Source organism: Polyodon spathula, chromosome 18 (genome assembly GCF_017654505.1).
Source record: "Polyodon spathula isolate WHYD16114869_AA chromosome 18, ASM1765450v1, whole genome shotgun sequence".
Classification (NCBI taxonomy): domain Eukaryota; kingdom Metazoa; phylum Chordata; class Actinopteri; order Acipenseriformes; family Polyodontidae; genus Polyodon; species Polyodon spathula.
This window is the reverse complement of record NC_054551.1, coordinates 12,194,853-12,217,306: the sequence shown is the minus strand read 5'-3', so window position 1 is coordinate 12,217,306 and position 22,454 is coordinate 12,194,853. Positions and strand designations below refer to the sequence as shown.

The 22,454-nt window shown below is 40.2% G+C and overlaps 1 protein-coding gene across 5 annotated transcripts in view; it reads right to left on the bottom strand.

The window, feature by feature from the left end:
• LOC121330953 (C-Jun-amino-terminal kinase-interacting protein 3-like) overlaps window positions 1-22,454 on the bottom strand; it is a 227,200-nt gene that overhangs the window by 43,868 nt on the left and 160,878 nt on the right. For 4 of the 5 annotated variants that reach the window (XM_041277960.1, XM_041277963.1, XM_041277961.1 and 1 more), the window contains 5 exons: window positions 22,311-22,406; window positions 21,502-21,660; window positions 19,282-19,447; window positions 15,840-16,028; window positions 10,031-10,211 (listed from right to left, as the gene is read on the bottom strand). In XM_041277960.1, the coding sequence (XP_041133894.1) occupies window positions 10,031-10,211; window positions 15,840-16,028; window positions 19,282-19,447; window positions 21,502-21,660; window positions 22,311-22,406 (791 nt within the window). The remainder of the gene's footprint in view (window positions 1-10,030; window positions 10,212-15,839; window positions 16,029-19,281; window positions 19,448-21,501; window positions 21,661-22,310; window positions 22,407-22,454) is intronic. The other variant, XM_041277964.1, reaches the window with a different exon arrangement.

Sequence of the window (22,454 nt, the reverse complement as noted above, 5' to 3'; positions counted from 1 at the left end):
TTATATGCATCTCATCAACGTACCAAAGTACAATCATTGATTCTACGACAAAGTAATCATGAATATAAAAATTTTTGGAATATTTCAGAGTTATGGGTGAATGTGGTAAAAGAGTCTACTATGTGTAACAAAACTATGTGTATAGGGAGATATGTTATGCATAATGTAACGAGAGTGACGCCTGTATGTAAGTACTATGTGCATCCCATAATTGCTGGGGGAGCTCACTGGTATCTTCAGGTTACAGGCATGTGGTTGGATACACATACTAATCAGACATATGATTTACTAGATTGTGACAAGACAGACCAAGGCATGGTTTGCTTATTAAGGACAGGATATACTAACCCGTGTTTTACAGACGGACAGGGGTTGTGTGAATGGAGACATGAGCCGTTGAGGGAAATTTTGCACGAAGTTGGCCCTCATAAATTATGTGTAAGTACGGTGCATGCCCATCCACAACTTACTTATGTGCCTTATTCTGGGTGTTTATCAGACATATATCTTTGGCATTGGGGAAATGATACTTATTTGTTAACCAATCATTCTCAGCAAGAGCTTCTCACCAGGATCCAGTGGGAAGTTCTGCATTCAGGAATTCACATTTCCCTGCAAAAACATCAAGTATTGCTGAATCGATCGTCTGAATTAGTTGACTTAGCAAAACAACATCAACACAATGCTACTGTATTAAAAATTAGAACGATAATGGCACAAAATACCATCTTAGGGTTAGGGAAAGTTATTGAACGTAATGCACAAGATGCGTGGTGGTCCATATTTGAGGGATGGTCACCAAAGGCTAAAGGAACATTAAATATATTAATCCATCCCATCTTAATATTATTGGGAATTGTATTTCTTCTGTGTGTATGGCAAATATGTTTATGTATCTATCTTCGTAGAATTACACAGCGAACAATGTATTTGGCAGTGCATAGATGAATCTCGACCGAAGGACCGAATGTAATAAAAAAAAGTGTGTTTTAGAAAGTTCTAGAAATGCGTTCGAGTTCATCTGTGCCCTTGCCCTATAATAACCCCGTATCTTATATAACTTGTTTTTGTCACGCTTATATAACTTGTTTTGGTTAGAATGTTCTAGGGAAAGGAATAGTTTATTCAGAGGGCCGAGCCTCGAGGGAGTGATCTGGCCAATTACTCTCTCGCATGCAAAAGCCTAACTTGGTAAGTTATAAAGGACGGGGTTCTCCCCTGCTCTGATGAGAGTCAGCCGTGAGGATTAGCGCACAGTCCTGCTCGGTAATTTCTTGGAGACAGCTGCTTTCTCTTACCAGGGTCGAAGGGCTCTCCCGATCCGCTTGGAAGGGTAAGAATTAGTTCAGTTGCGTCTCATGGATTGTATTGATCTGTGATTAATATAATCTTTGTATGTAACCTTGTTGGGTTGTGTCCCGTTAGGGATATCGTTATTCGCAGTATAGCATCTGTGTATGTAACTGTGTGTGTGTGTGTGTGTGTGTGTGTGTGTGTGTGTGTGAAATAATAAAAGACCTTTTGAAATTACTCTGTGAAGTAATTGTCTTATTTACTTCCACATCAACTTCCTTTTAAATTTAAAGTAATTAAATTTCACACAACAGCGGGACTTTGTCAAAAGCTTTCTGGAAATCTAAATTAACCATGTCATATGCTTTGCAATTATCCATTATCGATGTTGCATCCTCAAAAAAATCAAGCAGGTTAGTTAGACATTACCTCCCTTTCCTAAAACCATGTTGACTGTCTCCCAGGACACTGTTACCATAAAGGTAATTTTCCATTTTGGATCTCATTATAGTTTCCATAAGTTTGCATATAATAGAAGTCAGGCTTACTGGTCTGTAGTTACCTGGTTCAGTTTTGTTTCCCTTTTTGTGGATCGGTATTACGTTTGCAATTTTCCAGTCTGTCGGTACCACGCCTGTGTCAAGAGACTGCTGCATGATCTTGGTTAGCGGTTTGTAAATTACTTCTTTCATTTCTTTGAGTACTACTGGGAGGATCTCATCCGGCTCAGGGGATTTGTTTATTTTAAGAGCTCCTAGTCCCTTTAACATTTCTGCCTCGGTTATGCTAAAGTTATTTAAAACTGGCTAGGAACTGGATGACGTGGGGCATGTTGTCCGTATCCTCCTTTGTAAAAACTTGTGAAAAGTAATCATTTATGCTAAAAATTTCTATTTTTTTTCTTCATCTATGATTTTGCCATTTGTATCTCTTAGACATTTAACCTCCTGTTTGAATGTTCTCTTGCTGTTGTAATATTGGAAAAAACATTTTGGAATTGGTTTTAGCACCCTTAGCAATGTTCATTTCTATTTCTCTCTTGGCCTTTCTAACTTCTTTTTTGACTTGCGTTTGCAGTTCCGTGTACTCTTTCTGTGTACTTTCTTTTTGGTTCCTTTTTAACTCTCTGTAAAGTGCCTTTTTTCGCTGAATAGTTTTTTTAGTTGATCTAGTAAACCATTTTGGCGATTTAGTTTTACATTTAGATTTGTCTACTTTAGGGATAGAGAACCAGTCGAAATTACAACAAAAGCGAGACTTTGACAGACTTTGATAGAGCAAAAACCTTGAGCACTTTACACCCTGGCCATCCCGTCTGGGTGCAGGACTCTCAACAAAAAGTGATAGTACAAGAAAAGGTAAGTACTCCCGGTTCGTACTTTGTCAGGGTACAGGGACATAGCATTCGGAGAAACAGATGACACCTCACCATCGCTCCGGTTAAGCTCTCAGATACATCAGAACCAAGTATAGTCACAGAACTAGCAGATGAGGTCCCACCAGTCCGCCTTGAGCCAGCAGGGAGCTCTCCAGAGCCAATACCTCCAAGACGATACCCAGAGAGAGAAAGACGACTCCCAACATCTCTGAAGGACTTTGAAACATTTTGAATATTAATTTAGCAGCTTATTAGCCAATGTACATGTTGGGGCAGAATAATCCTTGTACATGTGGCAGAAGGTTCAAGCAGTCTACCCTGTCCTTCAATAGAGTATTATGTGTTTATATTACAGGCTTGGGGGTTTATTGAGTTACCATTGTTTTTTGCGACTTAAGAAAGGGGGATGTACTGTTAGTTAATATATTAGAGCAATCTGATATAAAGCCACTAGATGGCACTGTTATGTTTTGTAAGTATAAGTTACAAGACTAAAAGCTAATAAAGGAAGTTCCTGTTTGACTAGCAATGAGTGTGGTGTGTCTGGCTCAGTCTGCAACACAACAGCGCGTTGCTGTCAAATCTACATCTGGTTCGAAAAAAGAAATTGTTTGTTTTTTCCTCTCTTGAAAAAAAAAAGAGCGTACTATTAGCCCAATTGCTCTTAAACTAATGGAAATAAGCTACTTTGGTGTGTTCCTCTGCACAGATGGACTTTACTTCCTTATCTTTCTCTTCTCCTTTATTTGGACAAACGTGCTAGAACTCTTTGTGCAACATTAATTAATATACTGTTTTGCTGAGTTACAGTTTATGTAATTATATAATTATATAATAATGATGTGCAAGTGTACCTAGAAGAACTGATGCTGTTTTGAAGGCAAAAGGTGGTCACACCAAATATGGATTTGATTTAGATGTTTCTTCTGTTCACTTACTTTGCATTTAGTTAATAGATAAATATAAACTATTAACATGTCTATTTTTGAAAGCATTCTTACTTTACAGCATGTTTTCACACCTGCCTAAAACTTTTGCACAGTACTGTGTGTACATATATATATATATATATATATATATATATATATATATATATATATATATATATATATATAGGGTGTAGTGATGTCACATGTAGAAAAGTGAATTGCTATGTCCTAGTAGCGGATTGGTGACAGTTAAATATGGTAGATTACGCATTTGCCTGGCACCCCAGATAGCCAACTGTTACAAGGTTTTAATGCACACTGGTAACAGGAGACTTCAAACTGGGCTCTAATTTGATGCATCGATTCACTAATATGTAATCGAAGCTCTGGAAATTTAAGGACAGATAGTCAATAAATCATGCACCGATTAATTACAACATGTGGCCCTCCTACTAACCCTGGTTTACCGGGTCACAATCCCACTCAGTGTGAAACCACCTCAGGATGTGGGTTGACACACTTAGACCCGGGCTGAGCAAGACAAAATGCTTGATGGCCGTTCATGAGCCGACACAATAACAAACAGCCACGTCTGTCAGAAGGTTTCACTTCTGCAAGGAACATTTCTGTTTAGCCATATTTTTGTTGATTGAGACACACCATAAGCCAAACTGCAGAAGGGATGTAGAAACATGTGCTCTAATCAACATTTGGGCTGATCGGGAAATCCAGACACGCTTGGATGGAAACATCAGTAACTAGCTGCTTCCGGGGCATTGATACGCGCATTGTTTACTTGCGTCTGTCACCCAGGTCAACCCTGCTTTATCAGAAGCAGTGTGAAATCATGTACCTGGCCCGCATGACACTGGGTTCTGCCCGTGTAGGTTCTGACCCGGGTAGATCATGCCAATGTAAAAGAGGCTTTAGTAAAGCCCGGTCACGCAGCATTTGATGAGTTAAGAGAGTTAATTTCTCAAAGAACCTTGGTGCATGGCGAGTGGCTTTTCAAAAATAGTTATAATAAATGGGGTATGATACTAAACTAAGTAATATAAAACAGGTTAATCTGTATTTTGTACTAGTATGCTAATTCTTAGTTTTATTTCAAGTGGTGCAAACCTTGAAGGTTAATGGTTACATTTCTATTTCAGGGAAGGGGGCAAGTTGGCTCGCTCAAAGGCAGTCCTAAACTGTACCTGTAATCCATTTTGATAGCATCTTCTTAGAGAGGGCTTTTCCATGGGACTTAGCCCCATAAAAGACAAAAAATTGATTCCTGGGAGGCAAAGAGGTATGTCTCTGCTCTCCTGAATCGTGAAGCCTCCATTCTGAGGCACTGGGGGCTCCCCTTGAAGGAGGTCTGCCTCAAGAGGTTTGCCTCCCTGGCTATGAACTGACGTCACTGTCCTTCACTAACACGCGGGTCCCGTTGTCGAACACCGGTGGGCCACCTGGCCACCCTGGATACCGATCCTGGTGTTTTATATTCGATGGATTGTCACCACAGTAAGGAAGGTACCTGTCCACAAGCAGCTGGGGACCTGACGGCCATTCTAAGAAATTTTTCAAGCTATTACACAGCCTGCAGCTCAAAATGTTTTATAAATATACCCACTGAGGGTCTGCCAGATATTGCAAGTACGAGACCTGGGTTTGCCTCATCTAACTCGGCGTGACTCTGCACAGACAGGGGGAGACCCCCTCTGTCAGAACATTTTTGCAAGAATGAAACACTGACCGTATCACATTGTAACACCACAGATAAAAAATTTGGTAATCGACATTGAATATTATCATGTCATACTCATAATCAGTTGGTGTAAAGCCTGTTAGTGTTAGTAACCACATTTCGACAACACAATCATTTGCCGCTTATGTAACAGGCAATACCACTTACTAACTGAACAGGCTGACCATCCCTGGTCTGGACCAGGGATGGTACTGTGCAACCAATGGTTACTCTTCCTGCACGTTGCCTAAGCACTCGTATCATGTTGTCACACAGTACATGTATATACGGTGCAATGCACCTAGTACTGCCATGAGTACATGCCATGGTACGGTACCCACAACATACGACACATGCTGTGGTACATGGTACACACCCGCGGTATGGTGCACACGGTATGGTACTCACAGTACGGTACCCTTGGTACGGTACGGTGTACAGGGCATGGTATGGTGTACACTGTATAGTGCATACAGTACGGTGCACTACCAGCACTGTAACCTCGTTTGCTGGCAACGGTGGTAAGTCTGTAACCTACAGTTACCAAAGAATCAATATATAAGGATACCGATCTATATAGCTTCTGGCAAACCAACACAGCCCTGAGACTGGAGGAAGCTGAGAGCTAAGCCCAACAACTGCTAGTGAATCAGAAAAAGGTAACCTTGTTTGTTGTACAAAGTACTGGAAGGAAAGGAAGCAGGTCTGGGACCTACAGTTACCACGGGAGCGATCATACATATGCCCACCTACGCATAATGCTCTTGCCTGACCAACAGTCCGAAAACTGAAGGAAGCCTACTGTTAGAGCCCTAACAGTCTTCACACCGATTCAAGCAGAAGTAATGTGGCAGTGAGACACTGCAAGCAGCTAAGCCCAAAGTGCGCGTCTCAGTCCAATTCATATTTCTGTAAAAAAAAATACACATGGAGAAAACAATTCTCACACAACATTGAATTATAATTAATTTAATATAATTTTCATAACAAAAAATGAAATTTTATTTTTAAACATCAACTGAAGCTAGCAGTCTGAGAGAAAACACAAGTAGCCGACTTAAAGTTGTTTGATCCCTGGGAAGGGACAACAGAGTCGTCTGCTTTTGCGGGGCACAAGACCACTGTGGCATGAACAAAAACCACAGCACAATACTCACATACATTTACCGCATTAATTAGCGTAATTAAACAAGCGAATAAACAGATACAAGTAATGATACTTATCTGTTTGTAGATCTCTCTCGCTTTCAAGTTGGTGAAAGGAAAAATTATGACGATGTTTGTCAGCGGTCTGTTAGTCCCTTTGGGGCGGGCTCGACTGCGTCACAGGCACTATGTGCAGGTTTGATATATCTTATTCAGGTAATGGTTACATTTCGTACTTGATATGGAAATGTAGATTATGCCACTCTTAAAAATGAAAGTGGGCACATTATACCACTTACTAAATCATTTAATAGCATTAGGCCACATGACAAAAGTTGCAGGAAGAATCATTCTCTAAACAAATTATACATACAGTAACTATTATCATGAAGTACAGTCAATTTATTTTATGGATAGTACATTTTCATTCGTAATGTTCATATGGTTAAAAATACAATGGTTGTCATAGTATATATTTCTCCACCATTCGGTTCACAGAGATTTTTAGATTAATAATATGATCATTTTTTTTCTTTATTTTTTTTTATTGAAAGTGACACTTTGGTTTTGAGACCAGCTACTTGTCAAATATTTTGGAGGCTAATCAGGGTTTTAATTTTTGCAACTTTTTTGTGTCCTTCTCGGTGCAGTAGCCGCAGCCCGCCCTCTCGGTCACTCCTCTCGATATCTCTGATCGCTACTTTCTTGCCTTCTCTCTGTCACTCTCATCCCTTCCTACTCCGCCAACCCCCTCTGTCACTTTCCATCGAAAAATCTGTTCTCTCTCCCCATCTCTGTCTTTTCCTCTGCTGTGTCTCGCAATTCCCCTCTATCGACTCCTTCTCCCAACTCTCTGTAGACTCGGCTATCTCCATCCTCTTCTCGTCCCTCACCTACTCCCTTGCTCCCTCACCTCCAGACTCGACTCCCCTTGCCCTCTGACCCCTCAGCCTGCCCGCCCCTCCCTGCACCAGCCCTGGCTCTCCTCCGTGCTCTGCTCGTACCAAACTGTGCTCTGCTGAAAAGAAACAGAAGAAAACCAAACTCCCTTATGCCTTAGATATCTATGCACAACGTTGTTTTTACTTACTGTATCTTCTGTTAAAAAAAAACAAAACCTACTGCTTGTTTTTTGAAAAATAAAATGTCAATGCATCCATTACTGTTGATAAATGCCTACACGATAATCGAATACGAAATTAGGTTGCCGATTGCACCACTATAAATTAATATTTGATTTTTAATGGTATTTTCTTCAGAGAATTTTGTAAACAATAAAAGCTGGTGAAAGCCTCTTGCACTCTTTTCCATGCTGCACTTCCTGCTGAAGGAACACACGACACACACGAGTTGCTTCTGGGAGTTTGAGTCCCTGTAGTACAAACAATTCTGAACCCACACAAAATGTGGAGCATCCTCCACACCCAAACACAGTGTGGAGCACCTCCCACACCCACACACAGTGTGCAGTGCTCCCTACACTACAACATACTGTGAAGCATCTCTTACACTCACACACAATGTGGAGCATCCACCTCAGTCAGACAAAGTGTGGAGCATCCACACCCACACTCAGTGTACAGCACTCCCTACAACCCCACAGACTGTGGAGCACCTCCCACACCCACACACAGTGTGCAGAGCTCCCTACACCCACACACAGTGTGGAGCGCCTCCCACAGACACACACAGTGTGCAGAGCTCCCTACACCCACACCCACAATTACTCTCCCTACACCCACACATTTCGTGGAGCTCTCCCCACACCCACACACAGGGTGGAGCTCTCCTAACACCCACACACAGCGTGGAGCTCTCCCTACACCCACACACAGCGTGGAGCTCTCCCTACACCCACACACATATATATATATATATATATATATATATATATATATATATATATATATCTATATATGCCCACTGGAATGAATGTCGGTCTTTGTTTTTTATTTTAAAAATATAAAGACTATCTTCTTAGAACGTCGTTACTTTACATGGGCTACTTACCCGATGTTCAAGTTCGATTTCAATCTAAAATTCCACAACTGTGATAAATTTTGATTTTTTATGTTAAAAGAAAACAATTAAAAATTATTTTCTATCACGATAGTGCTTGCTCGTAACTAACACCACGTAACACAATTTTTGTTCCTGGGTAGTAAGTGTTATTTCCTAATTGCTTATGCCTCAAAAGTATAGAAAATGGCTATTATTCCCCACAAACTTTGCTTTTGTGACCCAGGACAGTGATATTTCAAAATATCACTATTTCCAATGGGAAAACGGGCAAATGTGTGTCTTTTCGTTCACATAAAGTCAGAAAAAAACAACATATGAATCCAAATTAACATGTATTTATACTAAAGTAATACAAAAATGACTACAAAAGATTTAGAAGCGAGTAGTTTTTCGAGATTTACGATTATACAGTATTTACAGTATAATCGTAACTCTCGAAAAACTACTCACTTTAAATCTTTTGTAGTCATTTTTGTATTACTTTAGTATAAATACATGTTAATTTGGATTCATATGTTGTTTTTTTCGGACTTTATGTTAACGAAAAGACACACATTTGCCCGTTTTCCCATTGGAAATAGTGATATTTTGAAATATCACTGTCCTGGTCACAAAAGCCAAGTTTGTGAGGAATAATAGCCATTTTCTATACTTTTGAGGCATAAGCAATTAGGAAATAACACTTACTACCCAGGAACAAAAAAAAATAATAATAATTTGTTATACGGTGTAATGGCTCGACCTTGACTTTGTTAGTGCCCTCACTTTCAACTCGGGACGCAGACATAATTCCCGTCGCGGTCAACTATCACAAGGTAGAGCCATCACTATCGCTTAAAAAAAATCTATGAGAAATCATTAATCAAAAGCACAATAATAATAATAATAATAATAATAATAATAATAATAATAATAATAATAATAATAATAATAATAATGTCTTGTTGCTTCTGGTGTTTGGTAACCCCTTCGTAGGGCCGTCTTGTCGGACTGTTTTCAAGAGCGTATTCTTTTTATGTTCAGTATTAAATAGTCAGTTGAAAGTAAGCATTATATGTACATTCGTTACTTTACAGTAATTTGGTGTGTGTGGGAATCTGTTTATTGCAATCTCTGTAGAGGCCCTGCTCACTGTATGATTGTATTCGTTTCAAGTACTGTTGCTCAGACACCCCGTTGTTGCTAATGCAGTAATAATAATAATTTAAAAGAAAAAAAAAATGTGCTGTGTGGATAGTTCATATTGTGCTGTCATATGATTTATTTATTTTGTTTGTTTACTGTCATCACAGCGAATATGAGCCAGTTGATTAGTCTTTTCCAAAATGAGCAGGCCCTAAATAAGTGGATGCCCCCCCATAGCGTCCATGCTGCCACCGGGCCTGCCCCATACCCACACACAGTGTGGAGCACTCCCTATCCGCACACAGTGTGGAGAGTTCCCCACACCCACACAGTGTGGAGCACTCCCTATCCCCACACAGTGTGGAGAGCTCCCCACACCCACACACAATGTGGAGCTCTCCCTACCTGCCCTGCGTGCTCTCCCTTGAACTGGCTGACTCCGGGTCAGTGAAGATGTGCTCTGTGAACGGACCGGGCCGTTCTGACACCGGCACTGTCTCGCTGGCTGCTGGCTCTGACACCTCCGTCGCTTCAGTAGCCTCCTCTGCAGACTGGGACGGGTTCAGTTTGCCATTGCTGATCGGAGCTACAGGGGGAGAGGATACTGCCATGGGGTAAAAATGAACTTCAAAGCATGACATTGTAATTTATTGTTTTGCTGATTTTTATGTTTTAAGATCATCTTGGTACACTGAAGAAGGCACTAGCCAAAACATTCTGCTTGTCTTCAAGTTCTCTTATAGTTTTATCTTAATACCTATATTGATTATATCAAAATAATTCTATAAATCTGACCATCTTGCACTTACATTAGCTACATTAGTCTCAAATGTACAGTTTTTAAAGAAAGACAGGGCAGCTGGTTAATGACAGGAAAGAAGCCATTGAAATGGTGGGGACAGTTTCACCCTGACTTTGACCAAGAAGGTGCAACACTAACTGAAAGCATGGCTTGGAAAGATAGATTTCTTTAACTAAGTGCAGTACCAAATATCATGTTTTAATAAACACACAATTGAGACCTATATAATAAATGGAAGTGCGCAATAGATAAGATTTATGGAATCATGGCTTTAAACACTGCACAACATAAATATAAAAGAAACAAGTTAAATGCCAAATATTTCAACTAGAAGTTTTTTTAATATAACATTTTATGTAATAGTTAGTGGACACTGACAATAAATATTGTGATTTATTTAAAGACATAGGGGTGTAACGATTAATTGTGTATTGATGAATGGTGACACTCTGTACATAAGATATTATATCAGAACAAAAGGTATTTATTGGTTGTATTGGGATACAAGACTGAAAAACTTAGGTTATTATCATAACCCCTGTTCCCTGAAACAGAAATGCAACCATTATCTAATAGGTATTTAACCTAAAGACCCTGAGGAAAAACCTTCTTCCAAATGAAGAGGATGTACCGTGCAAATAGCCTGCTTTTGTAGCAGGGCTGTCACCTCTTTAGACAACATCACTGTGCCTCTCTGGCCATAGCAGCCAGCTGTGCTGGTCTGTGAGGCTGATGGGGCCTTGGCAGTTTGTCTCTGGTTTGTGCCCTGGGGTAGGCTGCTTGGGAAGCAGACGCACCAGCTCCTTTGTGGACTCTCTTGTGCTCTGAGATTGTTGTAGCATCTCATCTACCGGGGGTTCAAAAGTATGCTCAGGTGTAATGGGTGCATCCAACAGCGGCGCTTTATCTCCATCAGACACTCGTGCCTGGGAGTGTCTTACTAGCCCGCAAGATTACTGTCCACCGGCTGTCCATTCAGCTTCGAGATACGGAGCAGGTTCTTGTTAACAAGCTGCAGCTCATCGAGCTGTTGCGGTGTGGGTCTGTGGTTCTGAGAGAGGGAACTAAGCAAATGGTTTTGGTAAGCTACCAAAATGCTATTATAGTTACCCAGCCGTGCAGCGAACGCAGCAGCTGAGTAAGCTCACTTAAGGATAACCTCTGAGATCCGACACTGTTTATTTGGGCAGGTAGCGACCTTATTAAGGAGCGCTAATTTAGGTGCCTGCACCAAAGAAGCGATAGCCGCATCCACTGTAGGGAACTCAGCCAAGCTGAGTTTCCCTGAGTCAAGGAAGCTATACAAAGTCTCCACAACCGGGAAACAGCCGGAGTTGTAGTCGGATGACCCCAAAGTGTACTTTGAAAAGAAAATCCGGGTATACTGAAGCCGAAAAAAAGGGCATATCTCATAGCCGTATGCACTACAGAGATAACACAGACATAAACAAAGGAGGTAGCTGCTTCTGTATCCAGCGTTCAAAGAATATCACAGACATTTGCAGAGATTGCATTATTGAGGAATTTGGTGATAAAACGAGTAATCAGGAGAGGATATAAAGAGGTATGTGAAAAATACAGCGAACAAGGGGTGGGGCTTGGCTGGAGATACAGTACTGAGTGTCCTTTTGTGATTCAATGCCTTTTAAACCTGTTTTACTCTGAAAAAAAAAAATTTAAACAATGCATGTGAAAATAAATTGGACCTCACGCGCCTGACAAGCACTGAATAAATTGACTGCAAAGGGTTAAACAGCCGCATGGTGCCTCAGCACTAGTGCTGTTCTGTACAGTACCCTTGTCAAGGTATGGTGGTTGTACAGTCTGTGGTGATACACCACTTGGTGGTGGTGCACTCTGTACCGTATGGCTCGGTGGTGGTACCCCCCCGTACGGTATGGTTCGGTGGTACACCCGGTATGGTATGGTGTGGTTGTACCCCCAATATGGTACAATTCGGTGGTACACTCGCTGGTGTTACACCCGGTCTGGTTCGGTACTACACTCGGTACAGTACAGTTCGGGTACTCCGGTGCAGTAAGCTCGCTCGCTGTTTGGTACGTGTACCGGGTCAAAAACAGGGCAGGTCTGTGACCTACAGTTACTGCAGAAGCAATATATAGGGATGCCTACCTATAGCGCTTCTGGCAAAACGACACAACCCTAAGACTGATGGAAACCTACTGTCAGAGCCCTGACAGTCTTCACAATGGCACTGCAAGCAGAGACCAGGGCAGCAACAAAACACTGCAGGAAGGACTGCGGACAGCCAGGGCCGAAGCACAGCTGAGCCCAACGACTGCTAGTGAACCGGCAAGGTAACCTTGTTCAACGTACAGAGCACAGGCGGGAACGGGAGCAGGTCTGGACCTACAGTTACCACAGGAGCGATCTCGGACGCCCATCTATAGTGCTTTTGGTTAACCCAACAGTCAGAAAACTGAGGAAAGCCTACTGTTACAGTCCTAACAGTCTTCATAATAATACTGCAAGCAGAACTAATGTGGCAATGAGACACTGTGGGAGAAACGCAAGCAGTTTAGCCCGAAGCACGCGTCTCGGTCAAATGCAGGACTGCTGAGCACAGCAGCTATGTTTGTATTTCTGTGGAAAAAACTGAAAAATGAAGACCAAGAAACACATTTTTTCACACAAAATAGTGTAAACTCAGTTACCATTCATTTTAAATAATTTTTGTAACAAGAAACTAACAATTTATTTTTTAACTTCAAACAAAGCTAGCAGCCTGAGAGAGAAACAGTAGCCGACTGGCTCCCTGTGGAGCACAAGGCCGCAGTGGGACTAACGAAGACCATGGCTGAGTGCACAATACGTGTAAGTAGTAATACTATAAGTATGTAACAAATACCACATTAACTAGTGTATTTACACAAGCGAATAAGCAGATATAAGTAACTTGACACTTATCTGTTCATAACCTCTTCTGCTCAGGTCGAATGAAAGGACAAATGATGTCGATGTCTGTGTCTGCTGTCCAATTATGCCCTTGGGGGGCAGACACAACTGCGTCATAGGCACTGATGTGCAGCTTTGACATATCTTATTCTGGTTATCAAGGTCTTTAGGTTAAATACTCGTTATGTAATGGTTACATTTCGTACTTGATAGGGAACACAACACAGCTCATTGTAGTTAATCAAATGGTTCCTGAATGAACTGTTTTAGAGTTGGTATGAATACAGTCTCACTATTAAATTTAAGAAAATAGTCCATCATTAAATGATCATTTGATTTTATTATGCATCATACAAGTAACCCATCAGGGGATGGTTGTACTAACGAGATAAAAAAAATGGGATAGGATTCGGGATCATGAAAACGTTTTTTACTAAGCGGATCTGGATCTGGCTCCACCGATCCGTAATCTTGATCCGATCCTGGAGCTGCATGTGCCATAACTAGGGAAACTAACCAATGAGAACCAAACATACATGGCGCGTACTTTAAAAACCCAGCTGTCAAATTTGTATACACCCTGAGAGAAAAGAAAGGGCAAATGTATGGACAGAGACAAATCATAATTCTAACCAATGTAAATCCAAAACACTTTCTGTCAACAACAAAAAAAATGTAAAATTGTTTAACTCGCCATAGCTTGGTGTTATTTACTAATGTCATTACACTGATGTTTCAAAATGTTTCTAAGTGCAGTTGAACTTTTCCTATTAAACTGAAATAGTAAACTTAAAATGCAGCACCACCCTGCAGATTAAAGAGCACACTTTCGTGCACGGGACTGTTGGAATGGGGATTATTCTGGGGTGTTATTGTTTTGTTTTGGTTTGCAAACCAGCTGTGTTCCCCCTGATACCATTGCTGGTAGAGGGGTAGTTCTTTTTGTTTATATTTAATAAACACTGACGTTTTTAGAGAAAGTACTGTTTGGACTGTCAATTTATTCACCACAGCACTCACACCTGTCACAATTCCTAATAACATTGAGTTCTTACCTGTAAACAACAGGACAACAGGAACGTCTTTAAAGTTTGGAACTACTTTGAAAGGCTGAAGTTACTTCTGCATATTTTAAGTGGATGTAAGCTGAAAGTACTTTTTAAAAACACCCTTATACCAACACAGTAGTAGCATCATTTTAACAGCAGTGCTGTATTTATCTTACATCTTAATTGTGGGAAAACCCCCAACGTTTCTGCATTATGCCACACACTCTAGCGTTCAGATAACGAGCACAGTTTAACAAGACAATTGGTCTCAAAACATCTGCTGGTAAAAGTAGAGTTTGGCATGAAATTGTTGTAGCTCTTCTTAATATACACGCTAATTGATAGATACTTTTGAAATGGTTTTTCGATTTAAGTAAACAATTAGTCATTCGTTAAAATCAGTAAAAGGATAAAGTAATTTGTCGGCACGAACTGTAATACATACCAGTTAGTTATTGTTATGCACATCTCTGTGATTTATTTGTGTATTAGGGGCAACTGAATGAAATAGTTCCAGTATCTATTTTTGTTGATCAAAAACTAAATAAATAACTAAATAAATAAATAAATACCTTAAAAATATGGAGTGAATTACTTCTTTAGAAATGATTACATACTTAGATATGTAGATATTTGGCTCATTTAGCAATGTGTGTTGAGATTGAACCAAACTGGTGTTTTTTCTTTTTTCTTTTTTTAATGAAAATGTATACTACAATAGGCCTAATCTGCAAGAGGACGTGATGCAAACATAAAGCAGTAAACCTGATTTTGCTCATCACGAAACACACGCTCTCGTCTTACAGTGTACAAATAACTCCTCCATTTTAAAACATCAGATCAAGCTCTGATCTGACTCTGATCCTGCTCTGAAGCAAGATCGAAATTGGACTGAGTTCAGGACCAGCACATACAAACCATAGTCACAGGAGCAGGATCAAATCCCTTTAGTACAGGGGTGTCAAACTCCAGTCCTCGAGGGCTGCAGGGTCTTCTGGTTTTCATTCCAACTTTAGCTCTCAATTAACATAATTGATCTAATTATTTGTTGAATATGACATTTCATATTTTTCAAGGTCTTTTACAGTTGATGATTTTAAAAATGCACTTGAATCAAGGTACACTACCTATGAAACATTTTGAGGCCTGAAGAGAAGTGTTAAATATGTCCAGTTAATCAAATAATTAGACCAATTAAGTAACTGAAAGCTCGGATGGAACGAAAGTCAGAAGACACTGTGGCCCACTATGAACTGAGTTAGACACCCCTGCTTTAGTACAACCAGCCCCAGGACCATCACATTGTGATACATATTGCGACATGATTGTATTGTTATTGAATACAATAAAAGAGTATTTGTTGAATGTGTTCTGTGGTGCAGTTAATCCATGCAGCCCTGTTTGGGCAGCCCTGCTCTGGTTGGTATTGTGGCTGCCTGGTACATACCCAGGCCCTTGTCCAGTACTGGTGTGTCTGTGCGCGAGGAGCAGTTGCTGCGGACGACACTGCAGCGGGTGGCACAGCCAACCAGGGTGATCCCGGCCAGCATGCCCTCCACCCCGCCTGCCTCCTCCGAGCCACCCTCACCTGGGTCCAGGAAGATCTCTCCAGACGGGTAGTCACTGTCGTTGGCCGCTGCACAGGAACACACACGCACACACACATCAATACAGGAACACACACACACACACACACACATACATCAATACAGGATCACACACATCAATAAAGGAACACGCGCACACACACATCAATACAGGAACACACATCAATACAGGAACACACACCCGCACACACACACACATCAATACAGGAACACACATACATCAATACAGGAACAAACATCAATACAAGAACACACACATCAATACAGGAACACACACACACACACACATACACACACATCAATATAGGAACACACATCAATACAGGAACATAGACACACACACATCAATACAGGAACACAGACACACACACATCAATACAGGAACACATATGAACACAGGAACACACATATCAATAAAGGAACACGTGCACACACACATCAATACAGGAACACACATCAATACAGGAACACACACACACCCACACCAATACAAGAACAAACACACACATCAATATAGGAACACATGCACACACACATGAATACAGGAACACACATTAATACAGGAACATACACACACATAAGAAAGTTTACAAACGAGAGGAGGCCATTCGGCCCATCTTGCTCGTTTGGTTGTTAGTAGCTTATTGATCCCAAAATCAAGCAGCTTCTTGAAGGATCCCAGGGTGTCAGCTTCAACAACATTACTGGGGAGTTGATTCCAGACCTTCACGATTCCCTTCACGATCCCTTTGTCTAATCTCCATTTGTGACCCCTGGTCCTTGTTTCTTTTTTCAGGTCGAAAAAGTCCCTTGGGTCGACATTGTCAATACCTTTTAGAATTTTCAATGTTTGAATTAGGTCGCCACAGAGTCTTCTTTGTTCAAGACTGAATACATTCAATTCTCTTAGCCTGTCTGCATATGACATGGCTTTTAAACCTGGAATAATTCGGGTCGCTCTTCTTTGCACTCTTTCTAGAGCAGCAATATCATTTTTGTAGCGAGGTGACCAGAACTGAACACAATATTCAAAATGAGGTCTTACTAATGCATTGCATAATTTTAACATTACTTCCCTTGATTTAAATTCAACACTTTTCACAATATATCCAAGCATCTTGTTGGCCTTTTTTATACTTCCCCACATTGTCTAGATGAAGACGTTGTTAACCACTCCCTAATCCATGTACAAGTGTTTCCTTGAATCCCAACTGCGTTCAGTTTGAGAATTAATCTTTTATGTGGGACTTTGTCAAAAGTTTTCTGGAAATCTAAATAAATCATGTCATATGCTTTGCAATTATCCATTATCGATGCTGCATCCTCAAAAAAATCAAGCAGGTTAGTTAGACACAATCTCCCTTTCCTAAAACCATGTTGACTATCTCCACTGTTACCATATAGGTAATTTCCCATTCTGGCTCTTATTATAGTTTCCATCAGTACAGGAACATACACACTTGCATCAATACAGGAACACACACACACATACACATCAATACAGGAACACACACACACCAATATAGGAACACATGCACACAAACATCAATACATGAACACACATGAATACAGGAACACACACACATCAATACAGGAACACACACACATCAACACACACACACACACACACACACACACACACACACACACACACACACACAATACAGGAACACACACACACACACACACACACACACACACAGAAACACACACACACACATACACATGAATACAGGAACACACACACACATCAATACAGGAACACACACACACACACACACACACACATACACATGAATACATGAACACACACACACACACACACATCAATACAGAAATACACACACACATACACATGAATACAGAAACACACACACACACATCAATATAGGAACACACACACACTCGCATCAATACATAAACAAACACACCACACACACACAAATACAGGAACACACATCAATACATGAACACACACACACAAATCAATACAGGAATTACATGGTTATACATGCATTTACCATACTATGATTAGCCATGTTTTTGATTAATATACCTTACCATATGTCTCTGGGCTTAACAGTGCTTACCTATGCTTTTCAATGCTTTCACTATGCTTTAACTATAGGAAACTTCAGTTTGTTTCCATTCCAGCTGCCTGCATTTACTGTGTCACCGCCAGAGTACATCTCAACAGTGCAAGCACTAATACAAGCAGCAGTTCAGTTTATACAGTGGCTCTCAAAAGTATTCAACCCCCCTTGGACTTTTCCACATTTTATTGTGTTACAAAATGGAATCAAAATGGATTTAATTAGGAGTTTTGCCACTGATCAACACAAAAAAAGTCCATAAAGTGAAAAATAAAATCTACAATTGTTCTAAATTAATTACAAATATAAAACAGAAAATAATTGATTGCATAAGTATTCACCCCCTTTGCTATGACACAACAAGCTGTGGTGCAACCAATTGTCTTTAGAAGTCACGGGAGGGGGGGGGGGGGATACTTTTGAGAGCCACTGTAACTACAGAGAAAGTCCAAGCCAGTATAGGATAAATACTGTGAAAACAAAAAAGCCAGAAGTTGATCTGAATTTGTAAAAGACTCATGGTGCTAACAAAGTAATTACAGTAAAGCTATCAAATATATGATTTTGTTATCTGTTTCGTAGATTTTTCTACAGGTACTGTAAAGGTGAATTCGATTTTTTTAACAGTAATTTATTTGAAGCTGTTAGAGAAGACTACTTATCAAGTGATCATTGAAGATACTTCAAAGCTACACTTCCAGTCAACTTTGTAAAGTCACATGAAGGAAAAGCCGTGACTGGTACTCAAATGTGAGCCAGTGCGTTTGAGTTCTTTTAAAGAAAATAAATGGCAAACAATTATTATTATTATTATTATTTATTTTTTGTTTGTTTAAAGACACATTTAAAAAAATTCGCTCAGGAAGAGTTTTAAACTCCTAGAAGCAGCTCACTCACGTGTGACTGACGAGTTCCTTCAGCAGGAAGTGCAGCATGGGAAAGAGTGCAAGAGGCTTTCACCAGCTTTATTGTTAATGAATGTTATGAAAAAATTACCATACAAAATCAAATCCTTTTAACATAATGTGTGCCTCGTTTATATAGTAAAATGTGAGATCTCCGAAGTGATGGCAATACATATGAGATAAAATTTAGTGTAATTCTTTTGTTAGCTGTATGTAGTTGTAGTCTCGTCTGGCTGCTCACTGACATTGCCCTTCATACAGTGATTGTTTTGGAGCTCCCCTACCTGGCACACTGGAGATGCACAGCACATGGGCGTTGCACACGTTGAACTGGTCCACCAGTGAGCCGGGCTGGTTGGCGTCAATGATCACCACCTTGCTAGCGGAGTGTGTGCTGGTGAGAATCCACACCCGACTGGACAGGGTGTCTGTCTCGGGACCTTCCTTCACCTGCCAGAAAGGAACACACCGTCAGACAACAAGAACCAACCACTTTCATCTTGAACTCCCTTCACTTGCCAGGAAGCAACACACACCGTCAGACAGCACAAACTACCACTTTCCCCTTGAACTCCCTTCACCTGCCAGGAACACACCGTCAGACAGCACAAACTACCACTTTCCCCTTGAACTCCCTTCACCTGCCAGGAAGCAACATACTGTAAGGGCCAGAGGCCCATTTCATAAAAGTCTGCGATTGCGATGAGGTTGAGAGGACGCAGAGCTCTGCGCTGCGTGCGTTTCATAAAGCACTTCGCCAGTGCTGTCGCTTGCGCTCACTCTTTAGTGATCTGCGATGAGTGAAATCACTAACTCTGTAATCCATTTTAAAGCACAATGACCAATTAGGTAAAAACACAACAGTAGGGTTGCAAAGGAAAGCACATGTTTTAAAAACAAAAACATTATACAATTATTGAAATGGGGCTGGTTGACAGAAATCTGTTCTATTTGGCAAGTTTTCTGAAGTTTTAGTGACAAAGTTGCAAATGATCACTGCTATAGTAAACACTGTTGGGGAGGCACAAAGAACAGTAGACGAAATAAAGAAACTGATAGATCTAGCGAACAAAACGAAATTAAAAGAAGGGAGATGAAAAAACTTTAAAGTTGATTGAGAAAAACCAAAATACCTCACTGTTCACAAGAGAGTTGGAGCTGTGAAAAGTGACAGTCTGTACTTTGAAGTTCTACACATACATAAAGAAAGCACTTCAGCTGTGTAGAAAAAAAATAAATCAACGATGTGTAGCAAATGTATTTAAAAGAAAAAATGTACTGATCTGTGTTTACTTTTCTGAATATTTACTGAACATGGTATTTTGGACAAAACATATATAGCCAGCTAAGCACACTCGCTGCATTGACACTTTTATTAGTCTTTACGGGCATGCCTGATAATCAAGCTGCATTTAGCCTCACTGTTTAAACATGTGGGGCAGGTAATAACATGCAGGTGCTGCTGCAACAAAGCTTTGTTATTTGGGGATCTGGCGGATTTCTTTTAGATTTTATCTAGTGAGAAGGAGGTGCTTGTCACTATTTTTGTCACTTGAGTTTGGTCCATTTTATTTATTTGTATCATGTTTGTGTTATTTAACTTATTTATTGTACACATTTAATTTTGTTTGTATTATTATTATTATTATTATTATTATTATTATTATTATTATTATTATTATTATTATTATTATCGTAATAATTGCTGCATGGCACTGACACCAGTTTAAAGCAACGCAATCTTCCCAATAATTCTATTATCATACTGAATAAATTGGGATTTTTGGTATATGATTGTATTTAATAAATAAATCGTGTTTGTTTTTACAACTTGACTTACCTCAGTTACTGTTATTTTTCACCCACATAACTTTTGGTCACATGTCATTAAATCATTAAATACATAATTTTGTTTTGTAATTATTTAAACTTTTTATAAAAAAAAAAGTAGACTGTGTGTGGTGTCTGGTGTGTGGTGGTGGTGGTGGTGGGGGGAGGGGTATAAAATACAGAGACAACTTTATATTGTCATCAAGGTGTTTTTACCTGAGAAAACCGTTCAATAAAGCGTACAGTTCCACAGCGAGCTAGTAGTATGAGCGCCGTGGTATATCATAAAACAGGATCTGTGATGGAAATTGCTACTTGCGATTGCTGTCTGGCAGTTGCAGGTTTTTAGTGAAAATCTGCGAATCACTTTTATGAAATGGGCCCCAGGAGTCTGGTGAGTTCACCTCTCTTACATATTATTCTCACCTGTTGTTCCAGATCAGAGGCAAGCTATATTCAAACTGTTTCATTGTTTATCTCTGAAACGTTTCTTAGTTATTGTATTCTTTGCTTTTTTGTAGATGTTATATATATCTATCTCCATATATTAATAGAAGCAAAACAGTTACATATTCTACACGTGAAGTACTCTGCCTGTCCAAGAAGTGAGGAGTTGGCACTCCCTGCCGACCCCGCAGCACTAAACTCCTGGCTGTGAACTAGTAACGTGTTACCTTCTTCTTCTCAGGAGAGCTGTGGTTGTTCCTGCTCTCCTCCCCCTCCCCCTCTCTGGTCAGTGGATCGGAGCTGCTGGGTGATGTCTTCAGCCCGTTGACCATACTCTCCTCTGTATGCCTCCAGCCAGTCAGGTCCACTCCAGCAGCGCACCACAGCTACAGAAAGGACACAGAGCCAGCTCAGACCCAAGAGATACAACTCCTGTGCACAGTGACCAGCCTTTCTTAAAGGAAGCCTTCAAATGTGAGGCTGTCACCAACCTTTCTTAAAGGATCCTTAAAATCATTTACATGTTCATAATATTACATTCTTACCGGTTTAATATCCTTTTACATGTGCTCCCTATTATTCTCAATCATTCCAGTATTGACAATAAGCATTTTGTGTTAATTTATACAATTGCACTTTTTCTTAAATTACTGGATTTAACCATCAAGCTAAAGTGGCAAAGCTGGAAAACTGTAAACTTTACACTAGTTGATCACTGATAAAAGTTTACCAGTCACTTTGCAGTTTTCACATGGGCATATTTTCCATTTACCATAGTTTGCCATGTTTTTTAGTATTCTTTACCATATCTTAACAATTCCTACCTATGCTTTTCCATGCTTTCACTGTGATTTGTTACACTTTGCTAAGCTTTTACTACTGGAAACCTGTATGTAAAAATATTTATACATAATCTTTGAGTGATATATTCTGTCAAAAGTATCATAGCATGGAATTTTCATATCATGGCATTCTACAGGTTGGTATATGCCACAAGCTGAGCGTGGACCTGAGGCGTGTATGCTGGGTACTCTACCTTTCTGGTCGGGTCCTTCTCCACTAGGGGGCGACAGTACACTGGCACAGGCACATTCTTCATGCGGTTATCTTCTTGACCTCCGTTGGGGCTCAGCTGCAAGGTTAAGGAGACGGGGAGGGGGTCAAGTACACAGGGACACTC